At 47.4% G+C, this 13,971-nt stretch overlaps 1 protein-coding gene across 1 annotated transcript in view; it reads left to right on the top strand.

The window, feature by feature from the left end:
- LOC119381581 (kelch-like protein 41) overlaps nt 1-8,649 on the top strand; it is a 62,857-nt gene extending 54,208 nt beyond the window's left edge. The window contains exons 10-12 of the mRNA XM_049412831.1: nt 4,013-4,135; nt 4,393-4,536; nt 8,545-8,649. Coding sequence (XP_049268788.1) covers nt 4,013-4,135; nt 4,393-4,536; nt 8,545-8,582 — 305 coding nt within the window. The 3' untranslated portion in view covers nt 8,583-8,649. The remainder of the gene's footprint in view (nt 1-4,012; nt 4,136-4,392; nt 4,537-8,544) is intronic.
- The last annotated feature ends 5,322 nt before the right edge of the window (nt 8,650-13,971 follow it).

Raw genomic sequence — 13,971 nt, 5'->3', positions numbered from 1 at the left:
TATATATATATATATATATATATATATATTAAGCAAGTGTGCTGCACAATAATTTTTTGTTCAATGCTTTCAAGTCCGTTTGTTTGGTTTCCGTTAGAGTTCGTAACGTATTCATTCGCTGCTGTAGCAGCAAGATGAAACATGTCGTATGTTTGTATTTATTGACATTACTTCAAAGTAGAATAACTGTTACGCTTTGTGCTCTGGAAATTACGTCTGACATTTACGGTCGCTTGGCCGGCAGACGCAAGTACTTGGCGCTCGTAAAAGGCAGACTTTGCCAGGTAAACTACGATTTCCACTTTACTTGCTGACAAGCTCGCCTGTAACTATTTGTGTCTCATGCGATATCGCTTCCGACTTGGTGTTACGTGGCCACGCTGCTACTGAAGTGACCGCGCAACTACGTGAAAAGAATGCTACTATACAATGCTCAAAGCCGTAGTTTTCCTAGTGTATACACTTTTTGACACACCGCAGTAATAATGCAATGCGTAGAACGAAGGGCACTGTATACCGTCCTTCAAACCGGCCTTCGACCATCTTCACTGTGCGCGTAGGTCGGCTGTATATTAGCGGCGGCTACAACGGCCGCCAGCTGCTCCAGAGCGTGGAGGAGTACAATCCGTCGCTGGACTCCTGGTCGCTGGTGCGACCCCTACCCTATGCCAGCTGCAGCCACCGCATGATCGGGCTTGGCGGTCGGCTCTACGTCATTGGAGGCTTCGACGGACGCCGTCGGCTGTACACAGGTCTGGTACAAGAGCCTGCTTCAACGCTAGTCCATAATTTCTAACTAACGTTCCCACATGTTATATTACAGAGCGCCCACGAGGATCGGGGCATGGCGACGCGGTATTTATGTGTAAATGCTAGTGAAGCGTACGCTGTTGTGACACTTATGGATCAGAAGGTAGAAGTTCAACTTATGATGGAAGCTTGAAGACTAGAAATCATTGAACACGGGTTGTCACTAGAGCCAACGTTTCGACAAGTGGACTTGTTACCTTCAAGGCAGCGCCTGTCTACCTTAGCGCATCTATGTGTACCCTCTTTCCCAACCAAAACAAAAGAGGAGGAGAGGGCGAGTGAGGCTTGCCCTCTCCTCCTCTTCCTGGCCTCTATTATGCCACTTCCAGTCGGTCTGGGGACTGAACAGGAGGAGAGGGCAAGTGCGCACTCGTCTCGTCGACTCCAGCGACACCCCCTGTTCAAGGATTTTTTTTGTTTCTGGATCAGAGTTACTTGTTAGGTAAACATTCTTCGTAAAGGGACAGCGTAAAATAAGGAGATGAGCGAGCTACAAGAGCACACATTACGTACTGCCCGCATGTTTTGCCTGTCGGTTGTCCAGTCTTTCGCGCTGTTCCTTTCGGAAAATGGCATTATAGTCATTGCACGCGATGCATACAGATATGGAAGTTGGCTAAGAGGTGTTGGTACACATGTGTACCGCTGTCCTCAGGTGGTATCAAATGAAAAACAATTTTGAACAGGAACATTCTTTATAAATTCAAGGGGGCTGTTTACGTTTAGAATTGTTTCAAGCATTCAGTGCGCAGCGGAACTTGGTATTTCCTTCACAGATAGCTGCTGCGCAATATGGCTAGCACACGCGAAAGCGACTTGCGACAGGTACAGTAAAACCTCGGTGATACGATCACGGCTCGTACGAATTTCGGGGTCATACGAATTTTTCTGTGGTCCCGGCTAAGGCTCATTAGCATGCAATGTATTGGAGTACGGTTGTTGCGAACCGATTTTTACACCGCGACGTTTGATACGAACGTACGCTAACGCACAGGTGCGAACAGGTGCTGCCCGCGCTGTCGGGGAAGGCACGGCAGTCACGCGCGGGAGCGGCCATGCGCGCTGCGCGAATCAGCGGTGCGTCGTTGCCTCCGAGATAGTGCGCGAGAATTTTGGAGGCTTTTATGCGCCTTCGAGTTTAGATTACAGGTGACGTTGACGTCATGTTTTTTTTTTTTCCCGACGCGTTGACGCGTGCTCCTGTACTCGAGGCAGCAGCGTCTTTGTACTGTGTTAACACGTGACTGCCATGTCGATGCAAGCGATGTCCACGAAATCAGGCATTCTATGAAACAAGACAAACTTGGGCTTCGGGTCCGTCATGAAGTCTCATGAAAGGTGGACGAGGACCCAAAGAGACGAAGCGGACGGTCTTGTCGAAGGAGCTAGGCCTCGCAACGTACGCAGACATTTGCCAACTCTCCGATTTGCACGGGAGACTCCCTAATTTTGAGCAAATCTCCCGATTGTGCGGGCGTGGCCGTAAATCTCCCGAAAAGCACCCCCAACACCACCGGGATAAGAAAATAAAAGCACCAAAGGACAGCGATTTTAAAAATGTCTTTCCTTCATTTATCGCGTGCAAAGCGCTTCTTGAGTCACTTTCGCCGCAGTACTCTAGTGTCATGCAGAAAGGCGTAGTAAGATTAGGAAGGGGCTGCCAGCGGTTACGGGTCAAAACACATATGGTACATTAATTACACACGCGCGCATGCGCCGTATATTTACGAGTACAAGTATGATTGCTGACGTCTAAAAACTTTACTGGCAATCATTCAGAGCTGTTCATAACGTCGCTACGGCCCTGAGAAACACTGAATCAAAACCTATGCCAACTTTCTTTTGTCGCACACTAATTTTCCATGTTTTCTGGTGATACGAATTTCGGATGATACGAATATTTTAGGTCACCCTGCGAGATTCGTATCCCCGAGGTTTTACTGTATATATATCAAAAGTGGACTGCGATTGACGCCGCATCTGGAAGTAAAACCTGCGCTACAATAAAAATGAAAATACTGCATATGTGCAATTGTACCGGTGCGATAGCTGTCCTATTAGGGCTAATACCACCAGCCAAAATCAAGCCCGAGAATGGTTCTTTGAAGAAAACTCAATAATAAGCGCAGCGAAAATCTCTTTCTGTGTTGCAAGTGAGTCACTTGGCTCTGTTTGGTAAACAGGTAAAATGGGACACTTCACAGGCATGTTGAAGCAATGTTTCCAAGGCGCTCATTTAGGCCACTGTAGCGCATAGTGAGCAGTAATCAAGGCAAGCGCAATATTCAACTTGCTGTCCGTTCCACGTGTCGTAGCGAAGTAAAAACTCATAATTGCCTTCTTCAATGCCTCAGTAGATGATACCACCAGTAAGAGTGGCGACAATTTGGACCGTTTTTTTTTTATTGTGAGTGTTGGAAACGCAGTAAAAAAGTGGTATACATTTGTACAACTGCGAAAGGTTAAGCACCATTTAGATAGCTGTAGTTTGCTAGCAACTTACCAAACTTTAACTTCTTCTCATAATGTTATTATTATCTGTGCCATAAGCAAACGCTGTCAAGCAACGTTCCGAGTGGTCCAGTGCTATCGGCGTCAGATGAAACCCGAACAGCGGCAAGCATACTTATCTGAACAAGATAGTTTGCACTGACGTCTTTGAACAGATCACGTTGGAGCACCAACACGGTGGGAGGCGAACGTTGTGATGTCACGTTAGCGTTGTCAGTCCATCGCATGCTGATTCCTTTATTAATTAATGCACAGAGGCCCAATAACGTTCCAGCGATGTCGTTATTATACTGAAGCAGTTTAAACGCCACGTGATTATACTCATAGGCGTGCGCAGAGGGGGGGGGGGGGGGGCAGGGGACGCCGCCCGCTCCTCTTGTCACCTAAGAAGAGGGGGGGGGGGCGCAAAGTCTGCCCTATACATTGACTTAATAGGGAGGGGGGGGCGCGGTGATGAACCTTCGACCCCCTTGAAGGGGAACCCTGCGCACGCCTATGATTATACTGCCTTGACATCGTCTAAGCCGCCATGTTGAAGCAGTGTTGCGCGTCTATGACGTAACGTGCAAGCTATCTATATTTCATTTTAAGCCTTGTTCCCATTTACTGTACTGTTCGAGACACAACAGTGTTATAACTCAAACAGGAAGCACTCATTGCGTACCGTCGCGCCCCATGTGTTCTTGCGCAGTGCTCCGAAGCGACGAAAGCCTTCCACTCAAATGGCACAAGGCACCTCCACTGACCTGCGCCCGCAGCACGTGCGCCGTGGCGACGCTTGGAGGTGTCATCTATGTCATTGGCGGCTTCAACGGTATTTATTTATTTATTTACCTATTTATTTTTATTTATTTATTTATTTATTTATTTATTTATTTATTTATTTATTTATTTATTTATTTATTTATTTATATTACTCCTCAAAGTGCGTGAAACATTTTCTTAAGGCCAGTCGCATTAAACCATGCGAAATACAAATGGCAGATGGGTAGCTTTACAGCACTCTCTATTGACATAGCGAGCTATTATTAGCTCGAGGTCTTCCTTCTTTTTGGCCGCCCTCAAACGCAGGGACGGCAATTGTGGCGGACGTGGAGTGCTACACGCCGGGAGACACGAGCTGGAAGAAGGCCAAGCCACTCAAAGTGCCTGTTACCGGGATGTCTGCGGTCGTTCTCAGCGGTATCAATGTGACGCGAAAGTTCTCCGCCCGGGGTGAGTGCTTGACATTGGAATTCAACCGAATTCTCCTTGGCGAGGGTCAATACCGTGCAGCGTTTCCGTGGCGCCTAACTCTAGGGATAGATAAAGTAATGTTAACGGCTGTGGACAGCACATTGAGAGGTCGACCTTGCACCAATCGGGATCTGTGTGTACGCAGTCTAATTCGCTGCAAACAGTTTTAAGGCGAAAGCCTGAGACGCCTCATGAAACGAGAAAATCGACCGTTGGCGTTGGCGCTAACACGAGTAATGCAAAAAGCATCACGTGATGACGCCACCATAGGGAACCCAAGCTCAAGTTTGCGGCACGACGACAGCGCCGCGCTGCGGCTCCGGAGAGAAGCTCTGGTGCAACTGGGTGCATGCGCGGCCGGCTCAGCCTGTTTGTCGGCAGCGGGTATACGCGCGCGCGCGCGTTCTCAGTCGGTGCGGGGAACTGGGGCGCCGTGCCGACAGCTTGGCACGCTGATCCGAGAGGCTTGCAGTGCGAAGCTGCAGTTCCACGTTGGCAGAAGCGACACCGCGGAAGCGCAAGCGAGGTCCGAAGTATTGCTGTGTCGTGGCCTGCCACAAATGTGCAGACAACACCAAGAAGGCACGTGATTCACGTGTGACACTGTATCGGTTCCCGGGCATGTCGCACGAGAAATAAAGGCGGCAAGCGTGGATAGCTGACAGCGCTGTCTCGCCTTCTATTTTGGCTGTGTGAGTTCATCGCTTTTATTCGTTTCGACTACATGAATCAGTACGTAACTCGGCGCATGCACGCAGCGACTACAATAATGATTACTCGTTGTCTTCTCGCATTGTGGAAGTCCAGTTACGGGTGAAGGTGAAACAACATTGTGTTTTGACTCCCCGTGTTCGTGAGACCTGCCCGTCGTTGTTGAACGTTCACGCTCGCGTTATACCAAGCGTTGCGCAGTTGGTTGAATTCAATTGAACTCGGCACATTGTCAGAAGTTCGGCGCCTGCAATTCACGAGTCGGGAAGGCTGCTTTATCACGCCGGAACGGATGTCTGTGCATTTTCAGCAAGCTTTGACATCGTTCTGCAGGTTTGCTTTGTTTTTGTCACTTTATTAGGGTGATATTAAAACCGCTAAATATAACTGGCACTTAATACATGCTTTGCAATTGCAACCTTGAAGTAACCACCTTCTGACTTTGTGCGATTCTCTAGCCATGTTCACGCAACAGGTTTTATACGCCTGTCAAGTCGATATCATAAAAAGAGACTGCAAGCATGACGCGAGAGCCGAAAAAACGAGGCGAGCAGTTCATCTTGCTTCACAGTGATTAAAGCTCAGCTGGCTGCCTCGCGTCTTAATCGGCGGGTGATTCTCCAGCGGCACGGAGGACTTGACTCTAACCTTCTCAGGAAACAGTGCTATGGCCGTATAATTTCTTTTTTTCGCACGCCACAAACGTTTGTACACGAAAAGTGCACGGCTGCTACTGCAAGCATGCCATCAAAACAATCATATGATTCGTAGTTCGCACCGCAGAACATCGATAGCGTGCACGGCTTCATTTCGGAATGCACGTGGACCATTACGCATCTTTAACGTGACAGAATGAGACTTACCTCGAGGTATACGTCCTACACGGTGTAATCGCGACTTGGGAAATGTATTTCGCTTTGAGTCGGGCGTCGTTGTCGTCGATCGTCTGCTCTGCACCGTAAACGTGATGGACGAGCCTTTCTCCTTTTATCAAGTTCGCTTTTCGGAAGTGCCAGTCAAGCTTGAAGATCCATTTGAAGCCGCACTACAAGCGGTACATTGTGAGACGCCGAAAGTGCACCGCGAGAGCTCTGCACGTGCACGGAAGCAAGCGGCAGCGCATTGAAGAGAAGGGAAAACGCGCGTTGCTGGCACCCAGTTTGTATTTTTATGCCAGAGATGGCGCTGCCTGTCAAGAGCAGCAGCGCCACTAAGCGATGCTTGGGGAGCCTATATGACATCATCATGACCACAAGTTGCCAAAATTTGTGACGTCATCACATGTCATCGTCGCTTGGTTAAAGGAGGTGGACCCATCACGGAGGCAATGCAAAACCGGATGAGGTGAGACAGCTTGCACTGCCTCCGATCCTGGACGCAATGCAAAACCACGTTAGCCGCAGACGGCTTTCGGAAGAGGGGCGGGGAGGATCCAAAACTTGGAGGACGCTTGAGCTTCGCTTTCAAGAGCAGAACGCGATAGCGTAATCGTGACCCGTGCGCATCGGCTTCAACCGTGCCGCAAAGAAAGGAACGCTTTTGTGCGTAACATTGGCCGTTTCAAATTATCCTAGAATGCTTGCTGCAAGTACAGTTACGGAATGCTCACTACGCCATAATTATTCCTTTTACAAATTGGCGAAGTGCTCACTACGCGTTCGTAAGGTGCCACGCGTACCTGCACAGCTGCAGAAATGGGTTGGCAGCTTTAAAGCAACCACTCGTTGCGCAATTCACATGTTTTGACGCCTGGTGCGATTCTAAGATTTTGTTAAGGAGACTCAATCCTCCCACTACATGACATTCTTATAGCGTTTTTTTTACGAAGCAGTTTAAAGCACTGGCGGGGCGCTGTGGTAGAACACTGCTTGCCACTCAGTACGCCTGGGTTCACTTCTCACTCATACCGAAGATTTTTTTATTATTTTTTTATTTGCATCTATCTCGAATTTTCGCTGACGGACAACGTCAATTTTGCGCTCACAAGCAAAGACACCGACGTCGACACCTACACCCATACGTCGGCAAAATATGTGGGGCTCACTCAGACTCACTCAAGAAATATATTTTGCTCTTAGCGCTCAATCGGACTCAGACTCACCAAAGTCTTCCTCAGCTGGACTCACTCGAACTCAGGCTGACTAAAATTTGTCTCAACCGGACTCACTCGGACTCCAACTCACCAGAATATTACTCACACGGACCCACTCGGACTCAGACTCACGGCTCGATCCTGGTCTGAGTGAGCCTGTGTGAGTCGACTCATGAGTGAGTTTGTCGACCTATGCCTACACCAGAATTTCTGCGAAACGAGCTCTTTAACGCTGTCTCGTTAATACATCGACTGAGAGGGAAAAGAAGATGGCTTTCGCCTTCGAGTCATCTTAGGCGAGTGCATGAGGGACCCTTTCGGTATTTCCCTAGACCCGAGTAACTATATTATTGTGGTCTTGGGAGCCGTACACTCGCTAGCACGGAAATTTTAACCGTCCAACGGTACGGAGCGATGGATATGCTGAAAGACAAATCGAGAACCGTGAATGCAATACGTTGCGCCGGGGAATGGACAGCTCCTCGGAGTGCTATGGTTGAATGTGTTAAACTGCGGCAACAACATCACTGTCACAAAATCGTCTGGGTGGTGGGCCCAAATTTTGAATAGAATGCCAGTGTTGCAAGGAAGGAAATTGCCTTAGCAAAATAAAAGTTTCACTAAGCCAATTCTCTCTTATTCTGGCTCATGTATTAACAAAGAAAGAATACTTGAAGCTGTATAGCGAAGTTGTGGGGGCTTCGACAACCATAATTATTCTATACATACGTACATTAACAAATATTCGAGCGTGTTGAATATTTGACCACTGATGTGAATGCATGGAATTATAAAATAGTAGACTGTTTTATTCTCGTACGATCTTCGAGTATTCGCGACTTCTCAAATATAACCGGGATCGGTGCGTGCTAAAAGCTCTGAAAGCCAAGCTTCAACGAGGATAGCAAGAGAAATATTGGAAAATAATAATTTTGATAAAGTTTTAATGTAACGAAGACGTATACACACTTATAGATGTACCGAGATACCGAAAGGGGGCTCCGGTGAAACCCTGCGCATGCTTGTGCTTGAAGTGTCGAAGTAACACTGATTTCACATGCAGGTTTAGACCCTCAGATTTTTTGTTCACACCCACCTTTCCTGGGCGATGGGCAAAGAAAGGGCTAATAATGATTATTTATTTAACGTGTCACTCTTCACTCTTTTCTTCTTCCTTTTTATAGGGGCTTTGCTGCCGCCTGTGAATCCACAGGCTTCCTGACAAGTCGCACCGGAGCAACCGCGTGTATCACACGACAGCACAACACTGGCGCTTACGCGTAACAGCGCCTATACATAAATTACCTTAACTTACATGTGCTAAGGTATTTAAATGAAACAATAAGGCATTAGTAGGTATCGACAGGAGTTCTTATTTCCTTTTCCTGTTTTACGCGTTATTCATATTCCCTCTTAAGGTACAAATATATACATTTGTTTCGCTCCTTAAGGCCTGATGGCAGGCAGTCGAGTCTCATATCGAAGCCAGAAAGTCAAGGAAGTCTTAACTCGTGGAGAGCGCAAGCACATCTGCGAAGTTTAAACGGACGATTTTGCGCGAAGGGCTGCATCTTTTTCTGTGCGTATTCGCTTCATAAATGATTGCAACAGCGATGACACGTGCGTGTTATGTACTGTTTCTTTTTCTGTACTGTAGCTTTATATGCCGTCCCCTTGGTTTTATTATCGATGCGCTGTCATTGCAACAAGACGGCGAGATGGGCTACTTGGTGAACATTCGTGTTTAAAGAAACTTCTGTCCCCGTTTCTTCTGTTTTCTGTCTCCGTTTTCTTCTGTCCCCGTTCTTCTATCCCCGCTTTTCGTGCGCTTAAAAAGCTTTTGCTTTAAACATGAGCGCTGTCATTGTATAAATAGCGCGTACGATCGCAAATAAAACGTTTTGCTGTGTATGTGCTATGCTGAAAACAACACTTCTTAACATCTTGTCAGCGATAACACAGTGCAAGGGAGCGGTTGTGCACGGGACGCATAGTACCATGAGCTATGTTATTTGCATTGTTTTGTAAATCTTTGCTGATATTTTTTTCTTCATTTTGCTCTTCATACATATTTGATAATGTTCTTTGGACACGTGCGCATTTCGCCTAAGCACATCTGTGCGCTCCCTCCTGTGGTGTCTGCAGGCAACTTTGCGGCGTGAACACGTAGTTTTCTTTTAACTTCGGGAAACAGACGCCCATTTGCGTTCCCGAGCCTTTCTGGTAGTATTTATTTATTTCATTTTAATAGCAAAGCTGTTTAAGCTATCGTTAGCTTGTGCTCCGTCGTGCAAAACTCCACGGATGGTTATGCGCCAAAGCACTATAGGGCAAGCCCCACTACCGAGTAGAGCAGGGGTGAGCGTTAAACGAAAACTCTGCTCGGCGAAGTGGAGCACGTGAAAGACAAAGAGAATGAGAAAATAGAGAGAAAAAGAGAGAGAAAGTGATCGAAAGAAAGTGAAAGAAAAATAGAGAGATGGAACAAACACAAAAAGATAGAAAGACTTAGAAAGAGAAAGAAACGGACACAAAGAGTAGAGAAAAAAATTCAACCAGCTCCGCTTCGCGGACACCAATGAAGCTGGTGGCGTTCCCTTCGTCATGCTAACGCATTTCTGTTTTGCAAGTTGTTCATATATGTTGTATCACTGGTCTTTATTAAACACTCTTTGTTAAGTTTTGAGGTGGTAGTATAGTTTTCATGTATTTTGACCACACAACTCTTATACACAGGTTTACAAAGAAGCCTTCGTTTAAGATGCTCCGATAGGTTGTGTCACTGCTCCTTATTAAACAGTCTTTGTTAAGCTTAGAGGTGGTAGTATAGCCACCACCTTTTATAACCGCAAAGTATCACGTGGCAGTGGTGTTACTGGGGTAACGCGCGCGCCATTTGTTGGGCTAACTGTTGCCTTCTTCTTTTGTAGTGGAAGTTGTGTGTAGTGGTATTTAATTGCTGTGGCACGTACCCGTTTGTTGGGCTAACTGTTGCCTTCATCTTTAGTGGACAAGTGGTGAGTAGTGGGATTTACCCGATGTCTGTGGCGCATACCCGTTTGTGATGCCCACAAGCGTTACCACGGATCCCGGACATGAAAGGCTCGACCCAAGAACAGCCTCGCTGTTAAAAAACGGAGCAAGGCTGAAAGAAAAAGAAATCAATCCCGTCCCCCGTGCGCCGCCAGTCGCCACACCGAGAACGGGAAGGATCCGCACAGAGAGAAATAAACAGAAACAGGAAAATAGAGAAAGAAAGAAATAAATAAAGATAGAACGAGAAAGAGAAACACGTAGAGAAAGAAATAAAGAAATAGAAATAGACGCAACAAAGAGAAAGAAAGAGAAGAAAGAAAAATGTATAACCTAGCGCTAAGCTTCATTCTCAACGACGACTGGCTTAAGCCTGTTTCACATGACAGCGATTTTGCTCCAAGAGCGGAGTGGCTGCCGTCGCAGGAGCCCAAAATTTGCAGTGGCTTAGCTCGGCTATGCCAGCATATACGTAGCGTTAGCAAAAGTTCAGCTGATTATTATTAGCTTTCCAGATTGTCTAGGATTATTAGCCTTCTTCTGTTCATTTTTCGTACGCTGAACCGCTAATTGCTAGGCAACTACTACGGGATCCGATGAGATAAGCTTCTCGCCTCTTCTGCGCCGTTGAGCAGCATTTGCGCTCCCCTTCTCCATGGCGTTACCCACCTGCAAACGCCAGTCAGAGGCGCTATCACGCGGCTCCAGCGCTGTGTCGGACGGCGACTGCACAGCGAAGGCGAATAGATGCGCGCGCGCTGGCGCCAGTGTGTCTGTCATGGCTACGACGTCACTCCTCTCGAATGCGCAGACCAGCAGCGGCGAGTCGCGCGCGGCGGTGGCGGAGAGAGCGCGGTGTCGGAGAGCGGTGAGCCAGCTGTGTGAAATCACTTAATATTGCGCATGCGCAGCACGGCTCATGAGGATCCACGCGAAATCGGATCCGGCTAGGCAAGTGTAGCTAACGCTACAAAAAGTGAAGACAAACAAGGAAGGTCACCCAGCTGCGCTCTTCCTTCAGGCTTGGCACAACTAGTTCGAAGCTGCCATAATTTTCTGTACCTTTCCCCTTTTTCTATCCTTCTTTTTTACAGCGAAGCCGTATATGGCTAGGGAAACCAGAATTAGTCCATTCTGTGTGGTCAGAGACTCCGTATGTGCCACAGAACTCGGTCAAGCGCCCTACTCGCCACTGGTTCACTAAAAAGGAAGAAGGAAACACACGGGTGACAAACCCCAACTATTCTGTACAGGCGTAACCATTACGGTTCATCAAATTGCTTCTCAATTACTGTGGCACAATAATTACTTTGATGAACCGTCGGGATTAGCCCAGTGACAAACACCGGGGCCACACGTTTGGTCTTCGCTGGTTATAGCCACGTGAACGCGTTATTACGTACATTTTCTTGGAAGTTGGGGAAGAGTTCAAGACAAATCTCTCACCTTCTGTCATATCGGTCAGTTCACTCGAAGGTCGGACCGCCGACCGAGACGTCGAGGAATAAACTAGCGATTACCGTTCAGTTGTGAGTCATCTATTCTTCATCGTCTGGCCCGTTAAATGAACAAACATGTATATAATGCACACACAACGTGAGAAAGTGACGAGCAGCACTTTCACTGTAGTGTCGTAATTATGACATAAATGGAAGGGACGGAATGAACGTGGAAGAAAAAAGGTAACTTGCCGTCGTAGGGACCGAACCTACAAACTTCGAATAATGCGCGCGATAGCGCGGCCTGTTTTTTCGTCTTCTCCGTATGTGTCATCATTACTACACTACAGTTGAAAACTACAAGTAATGTGTAGCATCATTAGGTTAACAAAGAAGCAAGTCTTGAATCCATTCCCCTTCTTACGCAAGGAAGTGCTGAGCTAGGCGAAAACATTGATCTTAGAACAAATGGCGTCATATCCCACGCGTAGTCGTAAAAATGAAGGAAGGGAATCTTTAGGGCTCGTTTCTTTATTTGACACAACCATAATGAAAGCCAGCAGATAATGAAGCCAATGAATGTATAGGGGACGTTAACCAAACTGTTTTAAGTGTGTTCTAGTAATTCTGATTTAGATGTGAAGAAAGTAAAGCGGACGAAAAGACGACTTGCCGCCGGCAGAGACCGAACCTGCAACCTTCAGATGCAGATTCGAAGGTTGCAAGTTCGGTCCCTGGTTGGCAGAAAGTCGTCTATTCATTCGCCCGCTTTACTTTCTTCACATCTAAATCAGAATTACTAGAACACACTTAAAACAGTTTGGTTAACGTCCCCTATACATTCATTGGCTTCATTATCTGCTGGCTTTCATTATGGTTGCGTAGTAGTAAGAGATGTTATGCGAAACAGACAGTAGCGAGTTGGCTTTAGAACATCAATATTGAACCAAGTGTTACAAGGCGGGTTGGAGTCCTTGTGTCATAGAAGCGAAGCTTGGGCGAGTCGGTGGTAATCCATACTTGAAAGGCTACAACCTTCTGTCCTTTCCTCTAACGTCGTCTGTTTAGCGCTGTAGCCTGTGGAGTACTTGCGTAAATCGAGTTGCGGACCTGACGCGGGCTTACGAGATCCGTCGATTACACCGCTGTGACAAGTACGGACGGCGACACCAGGTGGCGTGACGTCACTGACTAGCCCTTTCCAAACTAACACGCCAAGGGTGACGAGGCACCTTGAACGAAGATAGGTGCACCTATCGAAACGTCAGCCAGCCTGTGTGAGGCCCTCGTTCCTGTTCATACTTTGTGTTTCCATCTGTCGGTTCCCACTACTCTGGATTTCCTAGAGGGTATGCAGCTTATAGCTAGATGTAACGTCGGCACACGTGTCCGAGCACACGTGTTCGGCACACATGTATATAGCAGCAGACATGCTTCGATAATGGAGTTCGGGTTCGTTCGGGCTGCGCTTGAGTCGTGAATCATACTTACATGCGCCCGATTTTTGGTCAATATTCCTGAGTGAATAGGTGTCAAAGTTCACAGGCATAGGTGTGCGCACAAAAAAGGAAGAAGAGGGGGGCAGCCGCCCTCCCTAATCGTCTAAAAGGAGGCGCCAAGTCTGCCCTGTACCATTGCTCAGTCGGACATATCCCGTCCTTGTTTAAAGCGCAGGGCTATAGCCACACCGGTTTTTGACGATAACGGCGGCTGAAGGTCCATGATATGTGCCGTTTACTTCGCACCTCTAACCCCTGAAAGCCGGAGGCCAAAGACGGGCCATTGTCAGAAGCGCGCTTCATCTCCATGTCTCCATCCATTGCGAAGCTTCCTTTGTCTTGGACTCGTGCTTAACCGATTGAAAGGAGGGGGCTGGAGATTGCGGTGAAACTTGCATCCCCCACTTATTGTGAAGAAGGCGCACGCCTATCATCATCGCGCCAGCAGTGCGTATCACCATCATTATCATCTACAGATGCCCTCCACTTCAGCATGTACTGTAGTGCCTAGAATATACTATTATCGCCACACTGAGGATGAGGAAGCCACCCACCTTTTGGCTGAAGCCTGGTCGCACAATAAAGTTTATTTCTCTCTTTATATATACATATACGCCAATGCAGGTGATCATCATCGGCG

The sequence above is a fragment of the Rhipicephalus sanguineus genome, chromosome 2, assembly GCF_013339695.2.
Source record: "Rhipicephalus sanguineus isolate Rsan-2018 chromosome 2, BIME_Rsan_1.4, whole genome shotgun sequence".
Classification (NCBI taxonomy): Eukaryota; Metazoa; Arthropoda; class Arachnida; order Ixodida; family Ixodidae; genus Rhipicephalus; species Rhipicephalus sanguineus.
Note: the sequence above shows the minus strand (reverse complement) of the source record. Positions and strands in the feature narration are given on the sequence as shown.